This window comes from Mirounga angustirostris, unplaced genomic scaffold (assembly GCF_029215605.1).
Source record: "Mirounga angustirostris isolate CCGP_5_RB_7025 unplaced genomic scaffold, mMirAng1.0.hap1 SCAF_9, whole genome shotgun sequence".
In the NCBI taxonomy this organism is placed as follows: Eukaryota; Metazoa; Chordata; class Mammalia; order Carnivora; family Phocidae; genus Mirounga; species Mirounga angustirostris.
In genome coordinates, this window is record NW_026991717.1 from 129238193 (window position 1) to 129260975 (window position 22783).

At 47.1% G+C, this 22783-nt stretch overlaps 1 protein-coding gene across 2 annotated transcripts in view; it reads right to left on the reverse strand.

Annotated features, from left to right (window-relative positions):
• Positions 1-22783, reverse strand: part of KCNK10 (potassium two pore domain channel subfamily K member 10) — a 122432-nt gene that overhangs the window by 56260 nt on the left and 43389 nt on the right. Inside the window, exon 2 of one of the 2 annotated variants that reach the window (XM_045902011.1) lies at positions 11070-11404. In XM_045902011.1, coding sequence (XP_045757967.1) covers positions 11070-11404 — 335 coding nt within the window. Of the gene's footprint in view, positions 1-11069; positions 11405-22783 lie in introns of those variants that run through there. The other variant, XM_045902012.2, reaches the window with a different exon arrangement.

Here is a 22783-nt window from a genome sequence, read left to right on the forward strand (position 1 = left end):
GAATTTGTGATCTGGCCCTCATTTTTCAAAGAATGAAAGCTTAAGTCCTCACTTCTCCATAAAGTCAACTGCATCGGCAAGTTTTCCATCTCTTCTGTCCATTGAGAAAGAAAAGAATTTTCCTTGTTCTCAATAGACTAAGAAGTTACTCTTAACCACAGACCCGAAGGATAACCATAAACATAACTTTGGTTTTCAACAGAATACGTTGACCCGGCCTCAACACCGTTTGTGAAGACACAAAGCCACGTCCCTCTAGAGCACAACCAACAGCTAATCTTTACTCTGCAGTGAAAGAAGGTCCTTTTGGAGGTCCCACAGGTTGAGTCAGACTCCTGCTGTGTGAATAGGGACCGCGAGTAGAGCATCATGCAGATTCTCCCCATCTCCAGATCCCAGTTCTACCTCTCAGTTGAGCTTGGGCAAGTAATTTAACTCCTCCCTTCAGTTGCTTACCCCTACCTCAAAGGACCACTGTAAACATTAAATGAGCAACAACGTATTTAGAGCGGTGCCTGGCCACAGCAAACACCAGGCAAGTGTTAACTAGTGATACGACTAAGACAAGACTGGAAGCTTCTGGAGGACCGGGAGAAGGCACCTGGCCTCCTTTGTTACGTGTTCTGATCACTAGTCAAACCTAGCACCTCCTTCATGACAAGCATTCGGTTAATATTAGTTATCTAAATGAATACATTTGATGGTAAATAATGAAAATAATTATATGAGCCAAAATCTCATTAAGTAAGATTTTCACTTCACTTTAAACGAAAACCAAACACATGCACATCTGTATAGAAATGTGGATGCCATACCACTCATTGATGGCTTTTTGTTTTATTTTTATGGGAGTTTTTTTGGGGGGGAACACAATCCTCATTTGCGAATTCATTTTTTCCAGTGCCATGCCGAGTTCCATTAGCTCTTTAATTTCTGGCTTAAAAGCTTTAGAACTTCACTAAACAGTGATGGAATCACAGCCTCAAGGATAAAAACAATAATAATAATGAAGTGGAGGCCTGTAGAGACAGGCCAGGGGCTGCAGGCCCGATCTTGCATGCACTGAACAATCTTCTGCATGAGCACTTTGCTGGAAAAAGGGCAGCACCTCTGACTTCAGAGCACCAGGAAGGAGGGGTCACTTCACTTCCGCAGAGCTGTGTCCTTGGTCCCAAAGGACCCAAACCTGCACTCAACAGAGGTCACCTGGTACCTCAGCTATGATCTAAACTTCTTGCACAAAAGGCTGCTTGGAAGAAGGGATGGCCCAGGGTGGGGAAGGAGAAGTCTTGGCTGGCTCTGCACTCTGACTCCCAGCAAGGATCTCCACAGACTGCTGAATCCGTGGCTCGGGTGACATGCTTCCCTTAAATCACTGCGTTCCTAAATATGTAAAGCTTTGGAGGTTAGGAACACCAAGGGAATCGGCTCATGCAGAAAAAAGACAGAAAGATTATTTGAGAGAAGTACCTTGACAACCAGACTGAAAAGAAAGGACCTCTCTTGCCCAGAAACAAAATCATTTTCTGCTTTGCTTCTCCAAAGGTTCTGAATAAAGGGCTCTCAGTCTCCCAAAACAGATATAAAAAGCCCTATTCACTCATTCCTCAAACCTCAAGCATCCTCTATGGGCCGGCCGCTGTGCCAGGCATGAGGGACATATGGATAAAAGACACAGACTCAAACGGGAAGACCTCACAGTTGTGGGAAGGAGGCAGATAAGAAAAATAATGTTCACTCAATAGGGTCTATTAAGGGCGGAGGCACACGTGAATGTAGGATGCTGCAGGGCCAAGCCACCCTACTGCCTGAAATGGCCATAGCTTCCCAGTGCTCTTAGGATAAAGCCCTGCATGGTTTGACCCCTGCTTGACCCCAGGGTAATCTCCTACCAAGTTCCCTTGGTAACTCACCTCCAGCCATATATGCTCCTCTTCTCTCAAGTCCTCAGAGATCCTGCCCGCATCCTTCCACCACGGGGCCTTGGCACTCAGTTCCCCTGCCCAGAATCCCTGTCCTCCTGTGTCAGCTCTCCTGCTCATGTACCCAATAGCTCCTTCTTCTCTGCATCGTTCATCACAGTTTTATTTATACTGATTCATGGGATTACATGCACAAGGTTTGTCTCCCCTACTACTGATCAGTAGGGTAAGCATAAATTTATCTTTCAAACCAGGTCAATTTTGAGAGAAAGGGATGCTATTAATAAGTATTCCAAAACCATGAAAACCGGGATGATTGGTTGTCCTAGCTAGAAACTCCAAGAGGTCAGGGACTATATGTGCCCCTTTTACTCACCATCGTGTCCCCAGGACTTAGCACTGAAGTTGGCACGCAGCAGGAAAACAGTGAATTTGTTGAATTAATGAATGAGTGAGTGAATGAGTGAGTAATTGAGTAAGGTATGTGGGGCTTGGCAGAAGAAGGGAATGGTAGATGTCATGGCCTTGGGAAATGTTCATGGCTCATGCAAATTAACCAATATCTGCTGCTTCTGGAGAGAAGAGTTTGGCAGCTCCTGATCTCCGGCCCTCCCGTATCTGCAGAATAGCAGTTTGGGTCACCATGACAGCATTAAAGGTCCATGCCCAGGACACAACCCAGTACCTAGTCCTCTCACACAGCTGGTCGTATCTTAAATGAAATCGTGTGCCACCAAAGCATGGCAGAGTCAGGCCCAAAGAGCAGAGCCTGTGAAATGAATCAGTATGCCAGAGTCCTGAACAAAGTATCTAAGACCCTAATCACTTACCAGCAAAGGATCAAAATCCCCAAGAGATCATAAAATGAAAACCAGTGGCAGAGATCCTGTTGACCAACATAAAAAGACATGAACCAGTCAAGGAAGGAGAGACATAGCAGGATGAGAAGGGACCTCCACATCCAAAGGCTCATACTTCCAGGAAATTCCAGACCTAGCCCATGCCAGGCAGGTGGAGGTTTTAGGTTTTCTTCAGATAAAGAGACCACCATGAATAGAAAGTGCTCATTTTGAGGTCAAGAGGGATCTGAGAAGTTAAGTAACTTGCCAAAGCAAGGTCTGAGTAAAGTACGCCAGGAAAAAAGTCAACTTTCCAGACAGTGAGGTAGCCTGCTCACTCTGGGGCGGGGGGCGGCGGGGGGGGGAAGGCGCGCTACACGAGCTGCCCCCAAGAGCACCCTCCGGTGAAAGGAATCCTTGTTGCCTGCACTACAACAAGGCCCTTACAATGGAAACTCCCATGTCCTCCCTGGTGGGCACCTTGCCCAACACTACACCCACTCCCGTGAAACACCACTCCCTTCCACATGGCTAATACCTAGAGAGAAAACAGCTGTGTGACCCCATGAGCTGCAGTGGAGACATTCAAAGTCTTAAAAAAAAAAAAACATGTAAGCATTCACAGCCTGAAAAACAACTGCTACATAGCATTATCCACCCAGGCTGGGGCATGGTTTCCTCCCCCCGTCAGTCAGGGAAGCCGCCTCGTGGTTTTATTATTTGAGGATTACAGAAGATGAAAGTGTTATTGCTTTCTCCAAGACTAGCCACGACAGAAGTTTCTAAGGCAACTGTTTTGGGGACAGGGAAATAAGCAATTGAGGCATGTCAGAGCAGTGAGGATAAAGAGGTTCTTGGGATCAGATGGCCATCAAATCAAGTTCAAGGAAATAATGTTTCCTGAATGCCAGCTAGATGCCAGGCACTCTGCTGGTGCTCTGTGTGGGTTATCTCCTTCCCTCCTCCTCATATTCTGAATGAGAGGGACTTTCCCACCCTTTCCCAGGAGAGGTAGCCTTAGTTTCGGTGGGGTAAGGGACCAAGTCTACCTGACTTTCATACCCATGCTCCTTCCTCTCCTCGACACCCCCTTCTTGAGAATGCAATAGTCCACATAAACCCGCTACAGTACCAAGTAAGACAGCCCATGCCTCCTTAAAAATTTATCCTTCTCCCTCCAGTCTTTTCCTTGGAGTAAAAGCTATTTAGAAAAGGCCCAGATGTACTGTAGGAGATACCCACCATTAACACAAGTGAGCAGCATAGCACAATGGTTAGACCTATGGGCTCCAGAGTCAGGTGTCCCAAGGCTCAAAACCCCATTTAACCATGTACTGACTGTCACTTACTTGGGCAAGGTACTTAGAATAAGATTTAATTTTCTCATCCATAAAATGGCATGATGGCGATGGAATCTACCTGTAGGCTCGAAATTGCAAGGGTAAAATGAGCTCAGACACGGAAGCACTTAGAACAATGCCTAGGGGAAAGCGAACAACCAAAAAGCAGGAGCCATTTTTTATCACTAGGACAGCTCTGCAGGAAATCTCTCTGTTAGTCATCTGCAGACTGGGCGAGAGTCCAGAGATGGATGTGTCCCCTCTGGGTTGAACTGCTGAGGCTCAGCTCAGGTTAAGTGGCTTGCCCCAGGGTATCAAACTAGAAGATCCACACACCTCAGTAGGGGATAAACAGCAATCAGGCCCTCAGTCAGAAGACACAGGCCCTCTCACTCAGTCACACCTTGGAATGATGGCCATCTTATCCCTGCGCTGACCTGTGCCTTGGGGGCTGCCTGAGTCTTCTGGGTCCCTGAGGTTCTCTAGAATGTTTCCCAAACCACATGAGGAACAATGTGGGGAGGGAGGGCACAGACAGCGATCAGGGGAGTCAACGTTAGCATCTATTTAATATATAGGAGGCTCAGTGTCCCCACCGAAGCTCAGGATACAGATGCTGATCTAGGTGGCCGTGGTAAGCCCTCTAAATAGAATAGGAACGGCTACGTTGCCTCCCTGGGCTCAAGCCGCAAAGACACAGCCCCAGTGGTGTTAGCAGCCCAAACCCGCACTCACGGAGCGACTTCCGTGAAGGTGACTTCACACTTTAACAGTAGAAGCAAATTGAGAAAATTCGTCAACTAGAAAATTTAAGATTGAAGCCCCAAAGGGCACTTAGGAGCTTTCTTCTCTCTCCCCTTAGCAGGACCCCAGGATGGATATACTTTAGGGGCTTTCTGGTTTCTTTTTTCTTCCTTCCCTAACGAATAAATAATAGCAGTCACAACAGTAAAAGTAACTGAACTGTTTGTTCACTATTCAGACCACCCGAACAGGTGGACATGAATACTACAATCTCCAGTTTACAGATGGGAAGCTGAAGCCTAGGGTGACTATTTCCCAAGTCACCCAGCCAGGAAGGGAAACTGCAGAGCTTGGGTGCTCATCGTGGGCTATGGTGCCCACGGGGCTCTGCCTGAACAAGGAGGGGTGCGGAGCACTGAGCAGGCACTCCGGAAATCTCTGCTGAAGGGGAATGAGTCATTCGCAAGTTTTCTTTGACTCTCTTCCGTGTGGCCCCTTCTCTGTGTCTCAGCATCTCTCACCTCCAGTGTTCTAATATTCTTCTAATGGGTCTTCCTTCCTCCAGTGTCTCCTTCCACCAACCCAAAGTCCCCATTGCTAAAAGAATTATTTTTCCGGAAGAAAATTTTCATCATGTCACTGCCTTGCTTAAACTTTGCATTGACTCCCCACTTCCCAGGGCATAAAGCCCAACTCCTCAGCAAGGCTCCGTGGTCAGCTCCCAAATCCAACCCCACTCGCCTCTCCAGCCTCATTCGCCACCTCTCCCCATACCTCTCAGCTCTAGCCACAGTGACCCCCTGAAGCTCTCTCAATGGGCCATACGCACCCCTGGGATGCCCTTTATCCATGGCCTGCAGAATGAACCTCCTCCCATCATCCACGTTTCTGTTTGAATAGGTGGTGGCTAAAAGCCTAGGATACGTGGTCAGACTGCCCAGGAGTAAATCCTAGATCTTCTGCTTACTAAATGGGCAACTTTGAGCATGTAACTTTGCTGCCTGCTGCCTCAGTTTCCTCATCTGTAAATGGGGACAAAAGACCATCTTTCTAGAACAGTTGTAAGGACTAAAAGAGATAAATGGCCACAGAAACTTCCCTGACCTCCGTTTGCCTCACTGGGGCCCCCATTTTTCATATACTTCAAATAGTTCCGTTCCGGTCATCATCAAAAAGACAAGAGACAACAAATGCGGGTGGGGATGTGGAGAAGAGGGAAGCCTCGTGCGCTGCTGGGGGGAATGCAAACCGGTGCTGCCACTGTGGAGAACAGTATGGAGCTTCCTCAGAAAATTAAAAATAGAACGGCCATATGAGCCAGCAATTCCACTTCTGGGAATATGTCCAAAAAAAACAAAAACTCTAACTTGAAAACACATACACACCCTCATGCTCATAGCAGCATTATTTACAGTAGACAAGACCCAGAAACAGCCTAAGTATACAGGGACTGAGGAGTGGATAAAGAAGTTGTAGTACATATACACAGTGGAGTATGAATGGACCTTGATGGCTTGAGGCTAAGTAAAATAAGTCAGAGAAAGACAAATACTGTATGATCTCACTTATATGTGGAATCTAAAACAACAACAACAACAACAACAACAACAACAAAGCAAGCAAACAAAAAACTCATAGAAAAAGAGATCAGAGGCCAAAAGTGGGGGTGGGGGAATCAGAGGAAGGTGGTCAAAAAGGGCCAGCTTCCAGTTATAAGACACATAAGTACTAGGGATGTAAAGTACGGCATGATGACTAGAGCTAACACTGCTGGGTGATACACAGGAACGGTGTTAAGAGACTCAATCCTGAGGGTTCTCACCACAAGGAGAAATGTTTTTTTTTTCTTTTTGCTTTTGTTCTTCATCGTGTCTGTACTCGGTGATGGATGCCAAGCAAACAGCGGTATTTCACAATATATGTTCAGACCATTCTTCTGTACAACCTTGAAACTATACAGTGATGTATGTGAATTATATCACCATAACACTGGGAAAAAAATAGCTCCACTGCAGTAAATTCCAGTTGTTGGTTTATGTGCCTCTTCTTCCAGGGTTTCTCGACCTCAGCACTGTTGACATTCGACTGGATTAATTCTTTGCTGTGCCAGGGGCTGTCCTGTGCATTCAGGACGTTTAGCGGCATCCCTGGTCTCTACTCACCACATTCTACTAGCACCCCCTCAAGTCACGACAACCAAAAATGTCTCCAGATGGGCGCCTGGGTGGCTCAGTTGGTTAAGCGACTGCCTTCAGCTCAGGTCATGATCCTGGAGTCTCAGGATCGAGTCCCGTATCGGGCTCCCTGCTCGGCAGGGAGTCTGCTTCTCCCTCTGACCCTCCCCCCTCTCATGTGCTCTCTCTCATTCTCTCTCTCTGAAATGGATAAATAAAATCTTTTAAATAAATAAATAAATAAATAAATAAATAAATAAATAAATAAATGTCTCCAGATGTTGTCAGATGCCCCATGGTGGGGGGTGAACCCCCTCCCCAGTAAGAACCACTGCTTGAACCAGGGAACGTATGGAACTGCTGAATCACTATATCGTACGCCTGAAACTGATATAACACTATGTCAACTAACTGGAATTAAAACAAAAACTTAAGAAAAAAAAGAAAAAGAACCACTGCCTGAAACTCTGAGCTCTTAGAACAATACTACAAGCCCCAGCAGCAGGGGAAACAATCTTTTTTTGAGCACTCACCACGTGCCAAACATCGTTCAAAGCCCTTCTCATGAATTATAGAATTTAATCCTCTCAACACTACCAAGGGTGAGGGATTTTAGGCACATTTTATTGATAATGAAACTGGATCACAGAGAGGTTAGTAACTTGCTCACAGTGTATTTTATTCTCCTCTTTTCTATCCCCAGCGCTGAGCATGTGACCTGATACAACAGGAACTCGATAGCAACTTAGAGAACGTATGGATGAATTCATTAATGAGACAGTTCCCTCCATAACAGCAATCTGGTCAGGGACAGTGACCCAATGGTCTCCTCTGGAGTCCCACGGCACCCCATAACAGTGGTTTAATTCTTCTGAAAAAACCCTTCCCCCAGCTCTGGCTCTTTTAAGCTATCCAGGCATTTCATGGGAGTTAAGCGGTTCTGGGTACTCTGTTTTTGTAATTAATAACATGAATTACACCTTCCAGCTTACTTTATGAGGAGTTCACTCAATCCAGCCAAGGGTCCTGTGACATTACCAGATAAATACCATTGATATCATTTTTTACCTGTCAGTCACTCCTTTGAAACTTGGGTGAAGTACAATAATACTATGTTTTTCCAGCTTGGAACATATCACACTGAAAACCCTTCCAAAAAGTTTCTTATGAGCACTATATCCAATGCTGCTCAATGCTGAAGTGAGAGAATGCTTCCCCTAATCCATAGTGTGGACCTTTTCATCGTATGAAGGAATCAGTGAACTGAAAGGCAAACCATGATCAATTTGTTCTTGATTAACACAGATTCAGCATTTAAATCTGCTTAACCTGTGTTGTGAAAAAGTCTGTAGATAAACACAACTATAAAGCCTTACATCACAGTGGCTGGAGATCTTAAAGTATCCCAAGCCCAAGGCTCACACTCAGTGGGTGCAGGGAGAAGACATAGACAGATGCTTTCGGTTAAGAAACAGGGAACTCCAATGTTTCTTGACTCTGTTAAAATTCTGGAAACTGTTAAACACAAAGCAAATGTTTAAGAGAGAGCTGAGTTTATGTAAAGCAAGACCTACCTAAAGACCTTGTAGACTCATTGGGGGAGGAAAGGCAAGGTCAGACAGACCACACTTTGAACCCCAGCCTGGCCACTTTGGGGGTTGGGAAGTTACTCTACCTACTTTAGAATCGGCTTCCTCACCTATAAAATGGGTGTGATAGTGCCAACTTAGAGGATTGTTGGAATGATTAAATGAGATAATGAGTATAAGGTATCTGGCTTATAACAGATGTCTAATACAGGGTAGTTCTTAATTGCTACAAAAATGACCTTAAGGATGTGTATGTGTGTCATGCACACACACACATACACACACACACACACACACCTCATTTCCCAGAGAAACTTTTGAGGTCAAAGTAGGGGACAGGTTTTAATGGCAACACCAGAATTAGAATCTCTACATGCCCCCCGATCCTGTCCATTCTGGCCTCTAAGCTCTTTCATGAAGAAGAGAGCCAAAGAATGGGCAATACATAAATAAATACACCAATGCATGAAAAATCTCAGATATCTCATGGTATCACCAATGTTATAGATTTAGTTTGATATCTCAATCCAAAAGGATTTCTCTATTGGGCAATAATTAGATGCAAAGCAATGCATAGGCTACACATGGATGCAAAGATAATATGACATAATCTTTTTCCTCAAGACCTGTCTAAGGAAGGAAAATGCAAGCATGACTCTAGATTCAATTCGGACCACTTTTTAGGTTTTTATATGTATTGCAACTAAAGAGAAAGGATCTCACCACATATCACAATAACATGTATAATTCCGTTCTTACTTAAAATTACTCCAGAATTGTTTCCCCCATCTTCTATGACATTCTAGGCCTTAAATCTGGCACATATTGGTACAACACTCCCATCATCATAAATGTGATAGCATTTTCTCATAAAGGGAGGGAAAAAAAAGACGAAGCTATCAAAGAAAGAATAATATGAAATACTGCCCTTAGATTTTTGCATTTTAAAGTTTTCTTTCTTAATAAAAATTATAGGATCACAGCTATGAAATCATATTTATTCCCAGGGGGGTGGGGAGAATGTGTATTTCTATTTATTTATAAAAGTCAAGTCAGATTATCAAAATTTCTTTAAAGGAATACAATTGCTATGAAGGTTCCAGATCATAAGGAGCCCCATAATTCTCCTAGCCTATCAATGTAGTTTGAAATAAATATACAAATAGCCAGGTCAGTCTTGCAAATCCTGCAATATCCTGGATTGCAGTAGCCCTTAGAATTTAGTGCAGATAACCCCAGAGCAGATGGAGTCGCGGGAGCCATCTTTTTCATCCCTCTGCCTTGCAAACTTTAGAACCCCTGGAAAGATATGACTCTCCCTTGCCTCCATAAATGTCACCGCCTTCCACTCAGGACCTACACTTCCTGATTCAGGAGCACGTGTAGGATAGGAACTCAAACCTCAGTCTCTGAGGCAGCCATCCTCCATCTCCTGCACGATGAAGCCCCCCAACTGGGCTCCCAAACACTGCCCTTCCTCCCTCTGGGACATGGCTCCCCGCCCTTCCCAGGCTTCTGGAGCCTCCTGTTTCATTTGCTCCCACCACACCACCTGAGATGACTCTGTCTCCCATGGCCCTCCCAGCTCCCCCCACCCCTGCTTTCATTGCCCTGCTTCTCTAGGTGGTAGCCCAAAGTTCTCTGCCTCCATCTTTTTATGGGTATTTTTTTCTTAATATCTAAGGTATGCAAGGACCTTAGCACAGTGCCTGATGCAATAAGTTTTCAAAAACAGCAATCCTAGTTTGATTATTACTACTACTGCTGTCCTTATTATTTCATCCCCATAAATCCACCAAAACGGCCCTGTCAAGTCACCAACAGCCTCCCATCCCCCTCCTCTGGTGATCTTTACTCCATTCTCATTGACCTGGGACAGGTTAACACATCCCTGCTCATTTAAAATTCCTTCTTTGGCTTCTTATTCCTTATTCTTCCTTATCAATTATACATGTTACTGTGAAACAGCCTCCCATCCCCCCCTCTGGTGATCTTTACTCCATTCTCATTGACCTGGGACAGGTTAACACATCCCTGCTCATTTAAAATTCCTTCTTTGGCTTCTAAGGGCAGCCTCTTGGCCCAGCGTCTCACACAGACTTCAGAATCAGGAACTTGATCAGCACAAAGAGATGGACTCGAACTTGAAGATCCAAAGCCCTTTCGCCTACTCCTGCCTCCAGCCACCTCATCCAAAAGCAGGTGATGTGAAACCCAGCCTGCTCCTAACATCACGGCATCGAGGCCGTGGCATGCATGGGCCCCCTTCCCGCACATCATCACATGCCTCACTCTCTGTCTCCTTTGAGGTCCCAGCTCAGACGTCACCTCCCCGGAGAGGCCCTCCCTGACCATCAGGAGCATCTCAACCAAAGGCAAAACGCAGTGAGCCCGAAGGACAAAACCCAAGTTGCCCCTTCTCCCTGCAGGCTGCTCTGTGGCTGACTCGCTCCCCGCTCACCTGGATCAGCGTCTCCAGCTCCTGGGGGCTCACGCAGATATGATCCCGCAAGAACTCCGCCTTCTCCAAGGCGATGGTGTTCTTCTGGCTGCTTTCAAAGGGCTGTTCCAATGCTCGGAAGACCAGACCGCCGGTGACGAGGTAGACCACCACGACCACAAAGATTGCGACGACTGTTTTCCACTTCATGACGGTCTGCAGGCCCCCCTGGGAGGCGCCTTCCATCCTGGCTACCACCGTGGCTCGGGAGGAGATGGAGAGGCGTGGGGCGGCGTAGTGCCCGTTAGCGGCCCCCTTGGGCTGGCACGCAGGGGGCGCGGCTGCCGGAACGGCCACTGAGAAACAGGGCGGGGGACAGGGGGAGAGAGAGTTTGTTGATAAATACAAGACACGGAACGCGTCAGAAACAAAGCACAGATGTCTTTCTCAAGCCAGCTTTCAAACGGGAGCACGAAAACCTGGCTCACCAAGCCGGGCGGTGAGGGGATCTGACCAGTTGCGAGGTGCCTGCTTGAGTTCTTAGAAAAGGAGCACCAGGAGTTCTGGTATTTCAAAAAAAAGTAGTAGTAACTGAGTTTAAAATTCTTATATTTCTCTACAAGGGTCCAGTTTTGAAAGTCAGGTCGCCGTGATTTATAATTCATCTCTTCTCTCAAGCTTCCTTGGTTAAGCAATGTCTAGGATGCAGGACAAACCTTCATACTTGAAAAACAGACGTGTTGTGCAACTCAGAGAGGGAATAGATAAGAGATGGATGCCCAGCTACTCTGTCCACGTACTGAGGACTGGAGGATACCAAGAGCAGAGAGGAGATGAACGTCTAACGAGTTTCGAAGTCCCTTCCATCCTGGGTCGTGGTCACAAAACAAAGGGAAGAAGAAGGGCAAGCTTGCTATCGGGCAGACAAGTCAAAACTCAGACATAGTAAAAAAAAAAGTTGGGGTTTCAGAAGACGACCAAAGTGAAAAACAAAAGAACAGGTGACTGGACTGAGGGAAGGAAACAATGAGTGATGTTTCATGCCAAGTAACTTGGTTTCCTGGAAAAACATAAGAATAATAAAATAGATTTTAAGCACATTTCTAGGTAGAAAACGCGATGACCTTAGTGACAGAATTTTTCTTCTATTTTCCTCCAGTAAGAAGCCATTGGAAAAGAAATTTCCCCTTCGTTTTGAGAACATATTGGATTCTCAAAGGTCCCTGGTCTCGAGAAGGTCAATTTCATTACCTTGGAAATAAATATGTGAAGCTGGAGGCTTTTCTAGAATGGCAGGAAGAGCAGGGTCGTGTGGCACACGTGATGCTCTCATGCACTTCGGAACTCTGTCTTGTGCAGCAAGGAACAGCAACGCATTTGATTTTGCTCTGCCTTTAGTACACTAATGTTTATTATGGCTTCTGTCACAGTGGAGCCTGGCTGTTGTGTAAATAAGGTTTTAGGAGATGGTATTAGCTAATTACCTAAGTGGGGCAAACAATCCCACTCAAGAGAGCGGACTGCTCACTCCCTGCCTTGGGAAACTCAAGATAAATAAAAGCACGGGAAGGTCACTCTTTCCCTGTTCAGAACACCAATGATCCTGATGACATCCGACCAGAAGGGTGGCCGCCTCGAGGAATCCACATCTGTAAACATCTGCCTTTCCTCCTGGAGCCTCTAGATCAGCTTTTCTCTTTGAAAACCAAGCGGAACGTCAGCCTTTTATTGGACATGATTCTAGCAAATAAAATCATTAAATGTTAGATTTCCTCCCAACTCACTGAACACAAAACTGTCTGGAATCTCTCACTGAAAGATTTAAGAATCAGAATCAGCACCCTGGGCATCATGTTCTTGCTAATCCTTTCCCCAAAACATGACTCTCAGGTTCCTACCGGCCCCTGTTGATACTGAGGTGCGTCTTGTCTAGGACAGCTTTCTTTCAACCTTGCCCCCACACTTCCCACTCCTTCACCCTCCCTGCTGTATCTCAGTCCCCTGTGCCTCTCACCCTTCCCAGGACCACCAACCTCATCGCTCCAACACAGCAATGCTCTGTTCATGCCTCCACAATTCATGGATGTTCCTTTGGCCAGCAGCCCCTGCCCCACCTTCACCTGCCTGGGAAACTCTCACCCTCCTCAGTGTGAGCTCATATCTGCCTCCTCTGTGAAGTCGTCCTGGACTCTCCAGGCAGACCCGGCATGCCCGTCTCCCCACGAGCCTAGAAATCCCTGGGAGTCTGAAAGCTTGTCTTTTGATTGTTGGATCTCCATTTCTTGGCACAGTGCCTGGCATAGAGCAAATGTTTGTTTTCTGTTGTTGTTGTTAACTCCTTCAGACTATAAACAAAAGGCCCATCAGAATCACCACCACCCTCAGTAACAAGCATTTACGTAGTGGCCGAGTGAGCAGGAGGCGCTGTGCTATGGTGGGGATAAGTCAGAGTCCCTCCCAGCTTTGGGGGTTTGATAACCTACTTAGGGAACATCCTCCCACAGCGTCAGGTGACAGATTCTAGGAGGAAGCCCAATGATGGCCTTGAGCTCAGAGGTCAGCTGGAGCTGGGTCTCCTTCACTGACTTGCATCATGGATGTTTCCGGGGCTTCTAGCATTCCTGAGGCTGAGCAGAATTGGGCCTGACAAAGGTCTTTCTCAGACCAGTTCCTGATGCCTGTTTGCTAAGAGACTGTCCCTGGGAGCAGAGTCTGAATAGAATCCACCAGTCCCAAGTTTCCAAAGCACGAGGAGCAAAGACTGGAGTTTCAGTCCCAAAGCCATCACTGTCTGGTTGACCACTTAGTTTCTCTGTTTCCTTATCTGCAGAAGGTGGATAGTAAGGACTCCGTTGGAGGGCTGCAAGGCACATGCATGGTCATGGCCACCGCATATCCCCGCTTCACAGATAAAGAAACTGAGACCCAGAGAGATTCCATGGCTAAACTGAGGTCAAAGAGGCAGAAAGTGGGGGAGCCGGGATTAAAACGAGAATAATCTGACTCCAAAGTCAGTTCTCTTCTGGAGCATAAGCACAGAAGAATAGGAAACAAAGCAATTCCCCTGGTGGAAAGGGCCCTTTTATCCGAAATGTATCAATGGATGGGGCATAGAAAGTAATGACCTATCATTCCTCACAACTCCCACGGAAAAGTATCTGGCACCAAACGCACTGCCAAGAATTGATGAGAAGGGAAAGGCGGGAAGGGCAATATCCCTTCGGTTAATTTTCATTTTAAAATGCTTCCTCACAAGCATTCGCCCATTCCACTTCTACCTAAACACAGGTAGATATGGGAGCACGTGCAGAAATCTGCTTCCTCGTGGTTGAACAGGTTCGAGGTAGTTTTGAATTTTTCAGGCTTTCCCGTGCCCTGTACTTCCTGCCCATTCTTGCGCTCAGTCAACAAACACTGGAGTCAGCCGTGCACCGTGCTTGGCGCTGGGGATACGGAAATGAATAGGACCCACCGATACCTTCAGAGTCCGTGGGAGGGCCGACGAGGATTTACACATGCATGAACCTAGTGCATCGTCACGAAACCCGGTGTGGAGAGCACTAGTCAGTATCTATCCCCCTTGACAGGTGAGGCACGAAGGCCTGGGGCAGTGGCATCCTTGGACCCACCTTCAGACATCTAGCCCCAGGTGCCTCCACTCCTCCCCATCACTTGAAACAATGACATCCACAGGCCTCGGTTTCTTGGAAACCTGAAAGGCAGCCCTCCTCAGAGGTGCCTGTCACACAGCAATGTGACTCTGCCCATTGACCCAGGCAAGGTACAACTGATTGCAACACACCGGCGAGAAGCAGAGAACTCCTGCCCTCCCCGCAGCCCTCCCAGGCCTGGTACGGGTCCAGGGCCACCTGCATCGGCAGCTCAGAGCTTCCAGAGAGCTCCAGGTGAACGCTGAGCCTGGAATCCCCAAACCGCTTCCCCAGGTGTATGTGGACTTGAGGCAAGTGCAGAGGGTGGGTGTCGGGAAGAAGGAAGGAATGCTGAGGAGCCTCATAGCAGCTGGTTTTACCATGACCGTCCTCTGAGAAGAGCAGAGAGAATGTGCGAGCTCCCTCTGATTCCACATATCCCAACAGCCGGATCTTGTTCTTCCAGCTTCCGTCTGATGGCTGTACCTTAAAGGTGATCGAGCTGGTCCTGATAAGAACGCAGGGACAGTCTACACACACTAAGTGAGCAAGCCATGCATGTCCCCAAAAGGCCACCACAGAAAAGGCTCTCCCTTTGGGTTCAGGGATTTCTCTCCCCTAGCCCTCTTAAAACACCAGGCTTTGCGCCCAGATAGAAGAGACCAAGGCATCAGGAAACGTCTGGGACCCTTTAGAGACAGAGAGCCAAGACAAGAGGAAACCAGGCTGAATGGGGAGGAGGAAGGAGCTGAGAACATGCTGCCACCTTGACTCACATCTGTCCCCGCCTCGCTCTTTAGGGCAGACCTTGTCTTCTCTTACCAGAATCACTTCGAAAGCCCCCAGTCCTGCCTCTTCGAATCCATCCTCCACATCGCAGCCAGGTGGCGCTCTCCCAGGTGTGACTCTGAACACAGCCGCCTCATACTTGAGCTCCTCTGAAGGCACCACAGTGCTTCAGTAAAGTGCAGGCTCCTTCCAGGACCTGGCGCCTGCTCGTCTCCCCAGCCTCACCTGCTGCCACGTCCCTCACATACAACCTTTGACCCCGCCAAACCCAGCAGCACCCTGACCCTTGCATGCTGAGCCACCTGCTGATGCCACCCTCTGGGCCTTCTTGCTTCCCAGATACCTTTATTCCCCCACTCTTTATCTGGTCCATAACAGCTCCTACTTCAAAACTCACTTCATGCATCACCACCTCCAGGAAGTCCTCCCTGACTGCCCACCCCCCAGCATAATCAGATGTCCTTCCTCTATGCTCTCTTTATGTCTCAGTATGGAGCTTAGCACACTGACTACAACTGAGTTGCTCCTACTTATAATTTGCTCCATTCCTGAATTCATTCATGCATCCATCCACAAAGTTACCAGCATTTATGATACCAATTTCACACACTTGCCCAACAGAAAATCTGACTGCAGAATTCATTGAATCTGGTAGTGTGAGCTGCCCCAGTACTGTAGTATTTTCTTCCCACAGAGAGACAACCAGAGTCGGGGTGTTAAAGTTCTCAGACAGTAAAATAGTCTAAGGAGAGCTCTTCATGATTTGTTCAACTCCTAGGGAAGACGAGAAAGAGCCCAGGACCAGGGCTCCTCCTCGTCCGTGCTGAGCTGGTCGGAACAGCCCTGGCATTTCCCACTGCCTTGCTCCTCTTCCAAGATCTGGGGCTCCCTACCTTGTGGTTTTCCCAACAGGCCCCACACCCCACCAAGCTGGTGAGATGGACCCCTCTGTCATGACTCTATCATCAAGGCCTGAAGGCACACAGCCACGGCTGGGGTTCTGTTGTCTAGTTCCAAAATGCTTCCTGAATAACATATTTTGTCTCTTGCTCTAGGTTTTTTCCTCCATAATTTAAATTAACTAGAGCTCTTAAAAAAAAAAAAAAGATTTTTTTCTTTTTCCCCTACCTTTTGGATTAAAAATAATATAAGCAGCTGTAGTTCCCAAAATATCTCCTTTACCCTGGGGCCAAGTGTTTTAAATCCCATTGTCAGGACTCATGCCTTCCAGACAGAGGTTTGCCTCTCCCAGGTGTTTTGTCAAAAGCAGTTACCTCTCCTCACTGGGCTCCACAAAGGGGACCTTTCCCAAGCAGGTTAGAGCCAGGGGATCCTTCTAAAATTCTAATCCTGCTCCTGCTTAAAACCCCACAATTATTCCCACAGCTGTTTACATGGCCTCCAATGTCCCATGTGCTTAGGGCCCATCTTCCTTCCCCAGCCCCCCTGGCCCACCCTCCACATGCTGCCCTCTGACCCCAGCCAACTCCCTTGGGTATCAGTTATCTCAAGCACACAGATCACAAGCGGTTGTACCAATCGAACCAATTCTTTTTACAGATTCACAGTAGAAAGCAAAACAGAAAAGCTCATGTTAACCCATTCGGCAGAAAAATCCTATGACTTAAGCCCATAAACCAGTGAAATGCCTCATTCCCTAACCTGAGGAAATCTGTTCACTGCATCCCACCCAATGATGGTGACAGAAGCAGCTAGAGGTACTTTGATAAATTCCATATTTATCAGAGCATAAAATACAGAGGTGATCAGGACACTAATGTTTTACAGTAATGAAAAGGGAGGGGCATTTAGAAACTTTATGTGCCCTTTATTCATTTATTCAACAAATACATGACAACTCTGTGCAAACTCCACACTCAGTGTCCAGGCTGCCAAACCACCATCCACCAGAAAGCTCAAGGGACAAATTCTTTTGAGAAGCGCAAGGCCAGGGACACCAGTGGATGTAGGTTTCCCTATAGCTTTGATTCCCCTCAATGTAGCTTTAATCCCTCTTCGATCTCTGCTTCCTCTGCTCTGACCCAACCTGCCCTCCCCATCCCAAACCTTTCCAAAGACACCTCAGGTCCACCAGACTGAAGACCTCCCCAACTTTCTCAGCATCGGGCGCCTGGGTGGCTCAGATGGTTAAGCGTCTGCCTTCGGCTCAGGTCATGATCCCAGGGTCCTGGATCGAGTCCCGCATCGGGCTCCCTGCTAAGTGGGGAGCCTGCTTCTCCCTCTGCCTCTGCCTCTCTCTCTCTCTCTCTCTCTGACTCTCATGAATAAATAAATAAAACATTTAAAAAAAAAAAAACTTTCTCAGCATCTTCAGGGAGCTTTCCTCCACCTTCTTCAGTGACACCTGGGCTTCCCCTGACGACACTGTCCTCTGAGTGTGGCATTCAGGTAGAGGCTGTTCAATCTCCCTCATCCACAATGTCAGGGCCACCCTGTCCCAGAAAAATAACACTCCACACTCTTGCGTCCCAATCCCTGTTCCTCTGAGACCCAAACCCTCTGGCTTCTCCACTTCCTCCTCTTCCCATGGCTGTCTGTGGTAGAGCCACTTCTCTCCTTGATGCCCTGAAGCTTCCGTCCAGGTCCTGCTTGCCTCCTGAGTTATTTCAGCTGTTCCAAGGACAATCCATCCAATACCCAAACTTCCCATTTCCTTGATTACCATCATCTCCAACCCACTTCAACCAGTGACTCAGGCTGGGTTCCCCAGAAGCAGATCCCAAGATGAAGACTGGTTTGCAAACAGTTTATTAGGAAGTGCTTCCAGGAGAAGCCCATAAGGGAGTGGGGAAGCAGGGAGGGGAAGGGCAGGAAACCAAGTAAGAGTGGATTCCAACTGAAGCCCTGTCCCCTGAGCCCATGGGAGCTCTGCAGTATAGATAACTTCTCCAAGTTTGTCCCACCTTGGGGCCAGGGAGCTAGGCTCTTCTTCTTTCCCCCAGTCAATCACTGGCTACAGACAACCCCGGAGGGACATAAATGCCCAGGAGCATCCTGGTAGGAGACGCCAGTAGACCAAGGAAATTCTTCTGAAAAGGGACTCTTTGTAGAGACGAGCTACAAGGGGAGAAGCACACAGACTCTGTAGGAGGGGTGCACAGGGCCAGGAAGAGCGTTCTGGAAGAGCTGGTGGGGCACCAATGATTTCCAGTACAACTGCCTCCTGCTATGGCCACATCCCAAACCCCATCATCACAAGAAATGTCCCTGCCTCAGAAATATGCCGGTAAAGAAATCCACTTCAGACTGGAGCATCCTATCCCCCTGGCTCTCTCCCGGGAAGTACCCCCACAACACATCCTGCCCCCACTTCTCACTCTCTCATGCCCCTACTGTGTTTTCTTCCCTCCCTGCCCAGCTTAGATTCCACGTTCAACCCTTTACTCTCCAGCTCACAGACTCTACTCCCTCTCTTTCTGGCCTTTCCTGGAGACACCTGGAGACACCCCCTTCTCTCTGCTCAGAGACCATATCCAGGCTGCTAGATGCCGCTGGGAAATCGAACAGCCATGGGGATTGCTGCCTCTCTAAACCTACAGCTTCCTTCTTCAGCTCGGTTCCACACAGCCAGCTGCCCTGTCCCCCTGCACCGAAACAGCTGTCCGGACAGACGTCATGGAGATATTAAGGTGTATCTGACTGTACACACACCTGAAATTGTACATGGCAATCCGTCTGCAAGATAGCGTCTACTTTACAGAAGGATTTGCTGGGGACTGCATGGGAATGGCAAGCTGTGTGTACGACTAAAATGGGCGGTGGTTTATATTTACAATCTTTAAGAACGAACTGTTTATGTAGAATGAGCTGTACCCTCATTGTGCCTTGTCCTGAGGTCACTGAGATGGAGTCTCCACGCCCCGGTACACTGTGCTTTGCATGCAGCCTCAGCCACCTGCCCTCCAGTGTAGCCGCCCGGTGCTCCTGGCTTGCTTCATAGTCACTAAAACCTCCTATTAAAAAAAAAAAACTTGGATGAAAAAAAAAAATTTTAGATGGCTCTTCCTTCACTGTGCCTACTAAGTCGCAAAAATGAATGAGATCCATCAAAGGCAGAAAACGGTTTCTACAAAACACCCCACAAAATGGCTTTGCCTTTCAGCATTACCCTCTGGATAATTTCCCCCTTAAAGTGGCTCTTCTAATTCAGTATCGGTGCTGCCATCAGCAACATCTCCGTGATTCGCTGCAAATGCAGCCTTCAGAGGCTGGGAGTGAGTTCAGGAGGGGGGAAGGGAGAAACCTAAAAGGGAAAAGAATACCCACATTGTTCCTCATGAGGGTGGGCACACAGTGATGTAGCAAATGTATCCGTCCGTTTCTCTGAAGACTGAGAAGTGTTCGCAAATACTATTAATAGCTCTAATTAGTGAAGTCTCCAAGGAATCAACAGACTTCCTGAAAAATTGGGGAGGCAGATCTAAAAAGATAGGGAAGGGAATCTTCAATAAACCAGCACTCCTCGGTGTGGGGTACCAAATGGGATCTGACGAAGCCAAGAGTCATTGCTGCCAGGGGAATCCTAGGGCTGAACCAGCCTCCAGGGGAACTTTCCAACCAACCATGAGCTGCTGAGTGTAGGCTGGTCCTTCTAGCCAAACCAAGGCTCCTCCCCCCAAATATCTGCAGTCCTTTCTCACTAGTAATCCCTCCTGCTAGAGAGTAAATTCCTCTAGATGCCCCCTTACTCTGGGCCCTTTGCCTCTAAATCTCCCAGAGCCCCAATCCCAGTGCACAGCATATAATAAGAGCTCAATTAATATTCATGGAATGGATTCAACAAACATTGGTCGTGTCTATCACACGTCAGGCACCAGCAAGCACAAAGGTGATGGAGGAGGACCCTGCTGTCCAAGAGCTCACCAGGCAAAAAGGTGGATGCAACCTTCACCTTCACTCCCATGTAATTCAGAAAAGGCCTAGCACTCAAGGATCTAGAAAAGGCATCCAAAATCTCAGAGAGCAAACAGATCCCTGCCTGGATCGTGAGGAAATCTGCCAAGCTGCTATGCTGGTCCTTAACCTGCTCCCCAAGAAACAGCTCATAAAACAAGGGAGTACAGAAAGAAGTATGCTCTGGCACTGTTTTCAAAAGTTCACTCCTCTTCCATGTTACTTCTTATAGATCCTCAGACCCACACCTGTTACCCAGGCAACCTCTCCATGTGATGGGTTAGCAGCAATTAAGCCGTCATCAAAAACATATTTCCATTCAAGGAACTGCCCAGTTACAAGAGCCATAGGTCCTGACTCAGAAGCCTATAACCAAAAACCTACAACCAATTATCGAATATTGGCACATCATAGGGCTCAATAAAATAGCGTAAAATGAAAGCGTTCAGCTTGCCATGTAAACAATGTTAACGAGGGACACAACAGCCCTTGTAAATAGCAAAGCTCAGGGGAAAAACCACAAGAGGAAAAAAATTTTTCCATAGATAGCTAAACCTAACTTTTGGGTTCTCGGCTTTTAAGCAAGGAATATAATCCTCATAAAAAATCCTAGCTGATATTTAATGCGTCATACGCTTTGGATTCAACCTGTATTTAATTGATTTGAAGTTGCCTCTGAAGAGGTCATTTGAAATACAGTCTTGTGGTTATGATTCCTCCTCTTCATAGAAAGGAGGAGGAAAAAGGGCCCAGAAATCTTTACAACCAATTAAAATAGCAAATGACACAACCGGGCTATCTTGGAATTTGAGGGCATTTCCAAGAGTTCCCTGCCATTTAAAGATTTTTAATAGCCCCTCAGATGCCAGTTGCATTTCAGCTGCTATAACTGGGAGGTGCTGAATCCAGCAAAGCCATTCGCTCCCTAGTCACAGGGCTAAATTAGGTACGTCGTGGAGTTAGCACTCGGTTCCTCAAGCACAGCCAAAAGTGCCATACCACTTAATTCACTGGAAACTTCCACATGAGGTCCATTTCCTGATGTTCTCTAAGTGGTTCACAGGTATCAGGGTAGTGTCTTTCTGTTCATGGATCATTGTCGGCTAATGTTCCCCACAGCACATAATGCAGCTTCTATCATTCGATGAGTGCCTACGATGTGCTCAGTAGTCTGTGAGGTGCTCTAAGGGAACTTAATAGAAGTATTAGCTATCACCAGAAAAAAAGGGTCCCTCAAAGTTGGCATTTCTTACTGGTCCTGGTGACTCAACCCAGAAGCAGACCATAGGGTAGCTTCTACATGACCGTCTAGCTAGGATAGGGTTGCTAGATTTGTGAGTGTGCTAAAATTCACATCACATAAAAGTCACCATTTTAACCATGTTAAAGTATACAACTCAATGTGCACTGCAAGATTCAGAAAAAAAAAAAAAAAGAATGCAGGACAGGGAGTTAAATTTGTATTTCAGATTTTTTTAAATTAAGGTAAGTATATCCCATGCAATATTTGGGACATACTTATACTTAAAAATTGTTTTTCTGAAATTCGCATTTAACTGGGTGTCCTGCATTTTATCTGGCAATCCCATGTCAGGGGGACAGGAAGAACACAACCATCAACCACCCAACACAACCAGCCAAAAACATAGGTAAGTACGACACTGGGTGATATCAATCATAAATATAAAAACAACCAGGCTTGAACCTCTGGCACCCTGTCGCAGCTGCTCTTCCCAAGGCCCCCACCGCCTCCACCTTGCCAGATCCTGTGCCCACCAACATGGCTGCATCCAACTTGGCCTCCCACAGCACCCCACATAGAAGGCTTTGCTCCTTTTTTTTTTTTTAAGATTTTATTTATGTATTTATTTGAGAGAGAGAGATAGGGAGAGAGAGCACAAGCAGGGAGGAGAGTGAGAAGCATGCTCCCCGCTGAGCAGGGAGCCCGATGTGGAGCTCGATCCCAGGACCCCGAGATCATGACCTGAGCCAAAGGCAGATGCTTAACCGACTGAGCCACCCAGGCACCCCAGGCCTTGCTCCTTCTTAAAACGCTCCCATTGGCTTCTTGACACCACATTCCCAAGATTTTCCTCCATTCTCCCTGGTTAGGTCTTGTGGGTTTGTTTGCTTGTTTGTGTTTGTTTTTGTTTTTGTTTTTGAGAGACAGAGAGAGAAAGCACACCCATGCAAGCAGGGGAAGGGCAGAGGGAGAGGGAAAGAAAGAGAATCTTAAGCAGGCTCCATGCTCAATGCAGAGCCCGACACAGGGCTCTATCTCACGACCCTGAGATCACGACCTGAGCTGAAATCAAGAGTCAGATGCTTCACCAACTGAACCCCCCAGGCACCCTCCCTGGTTAGGTCTTTTTAAATCCATTC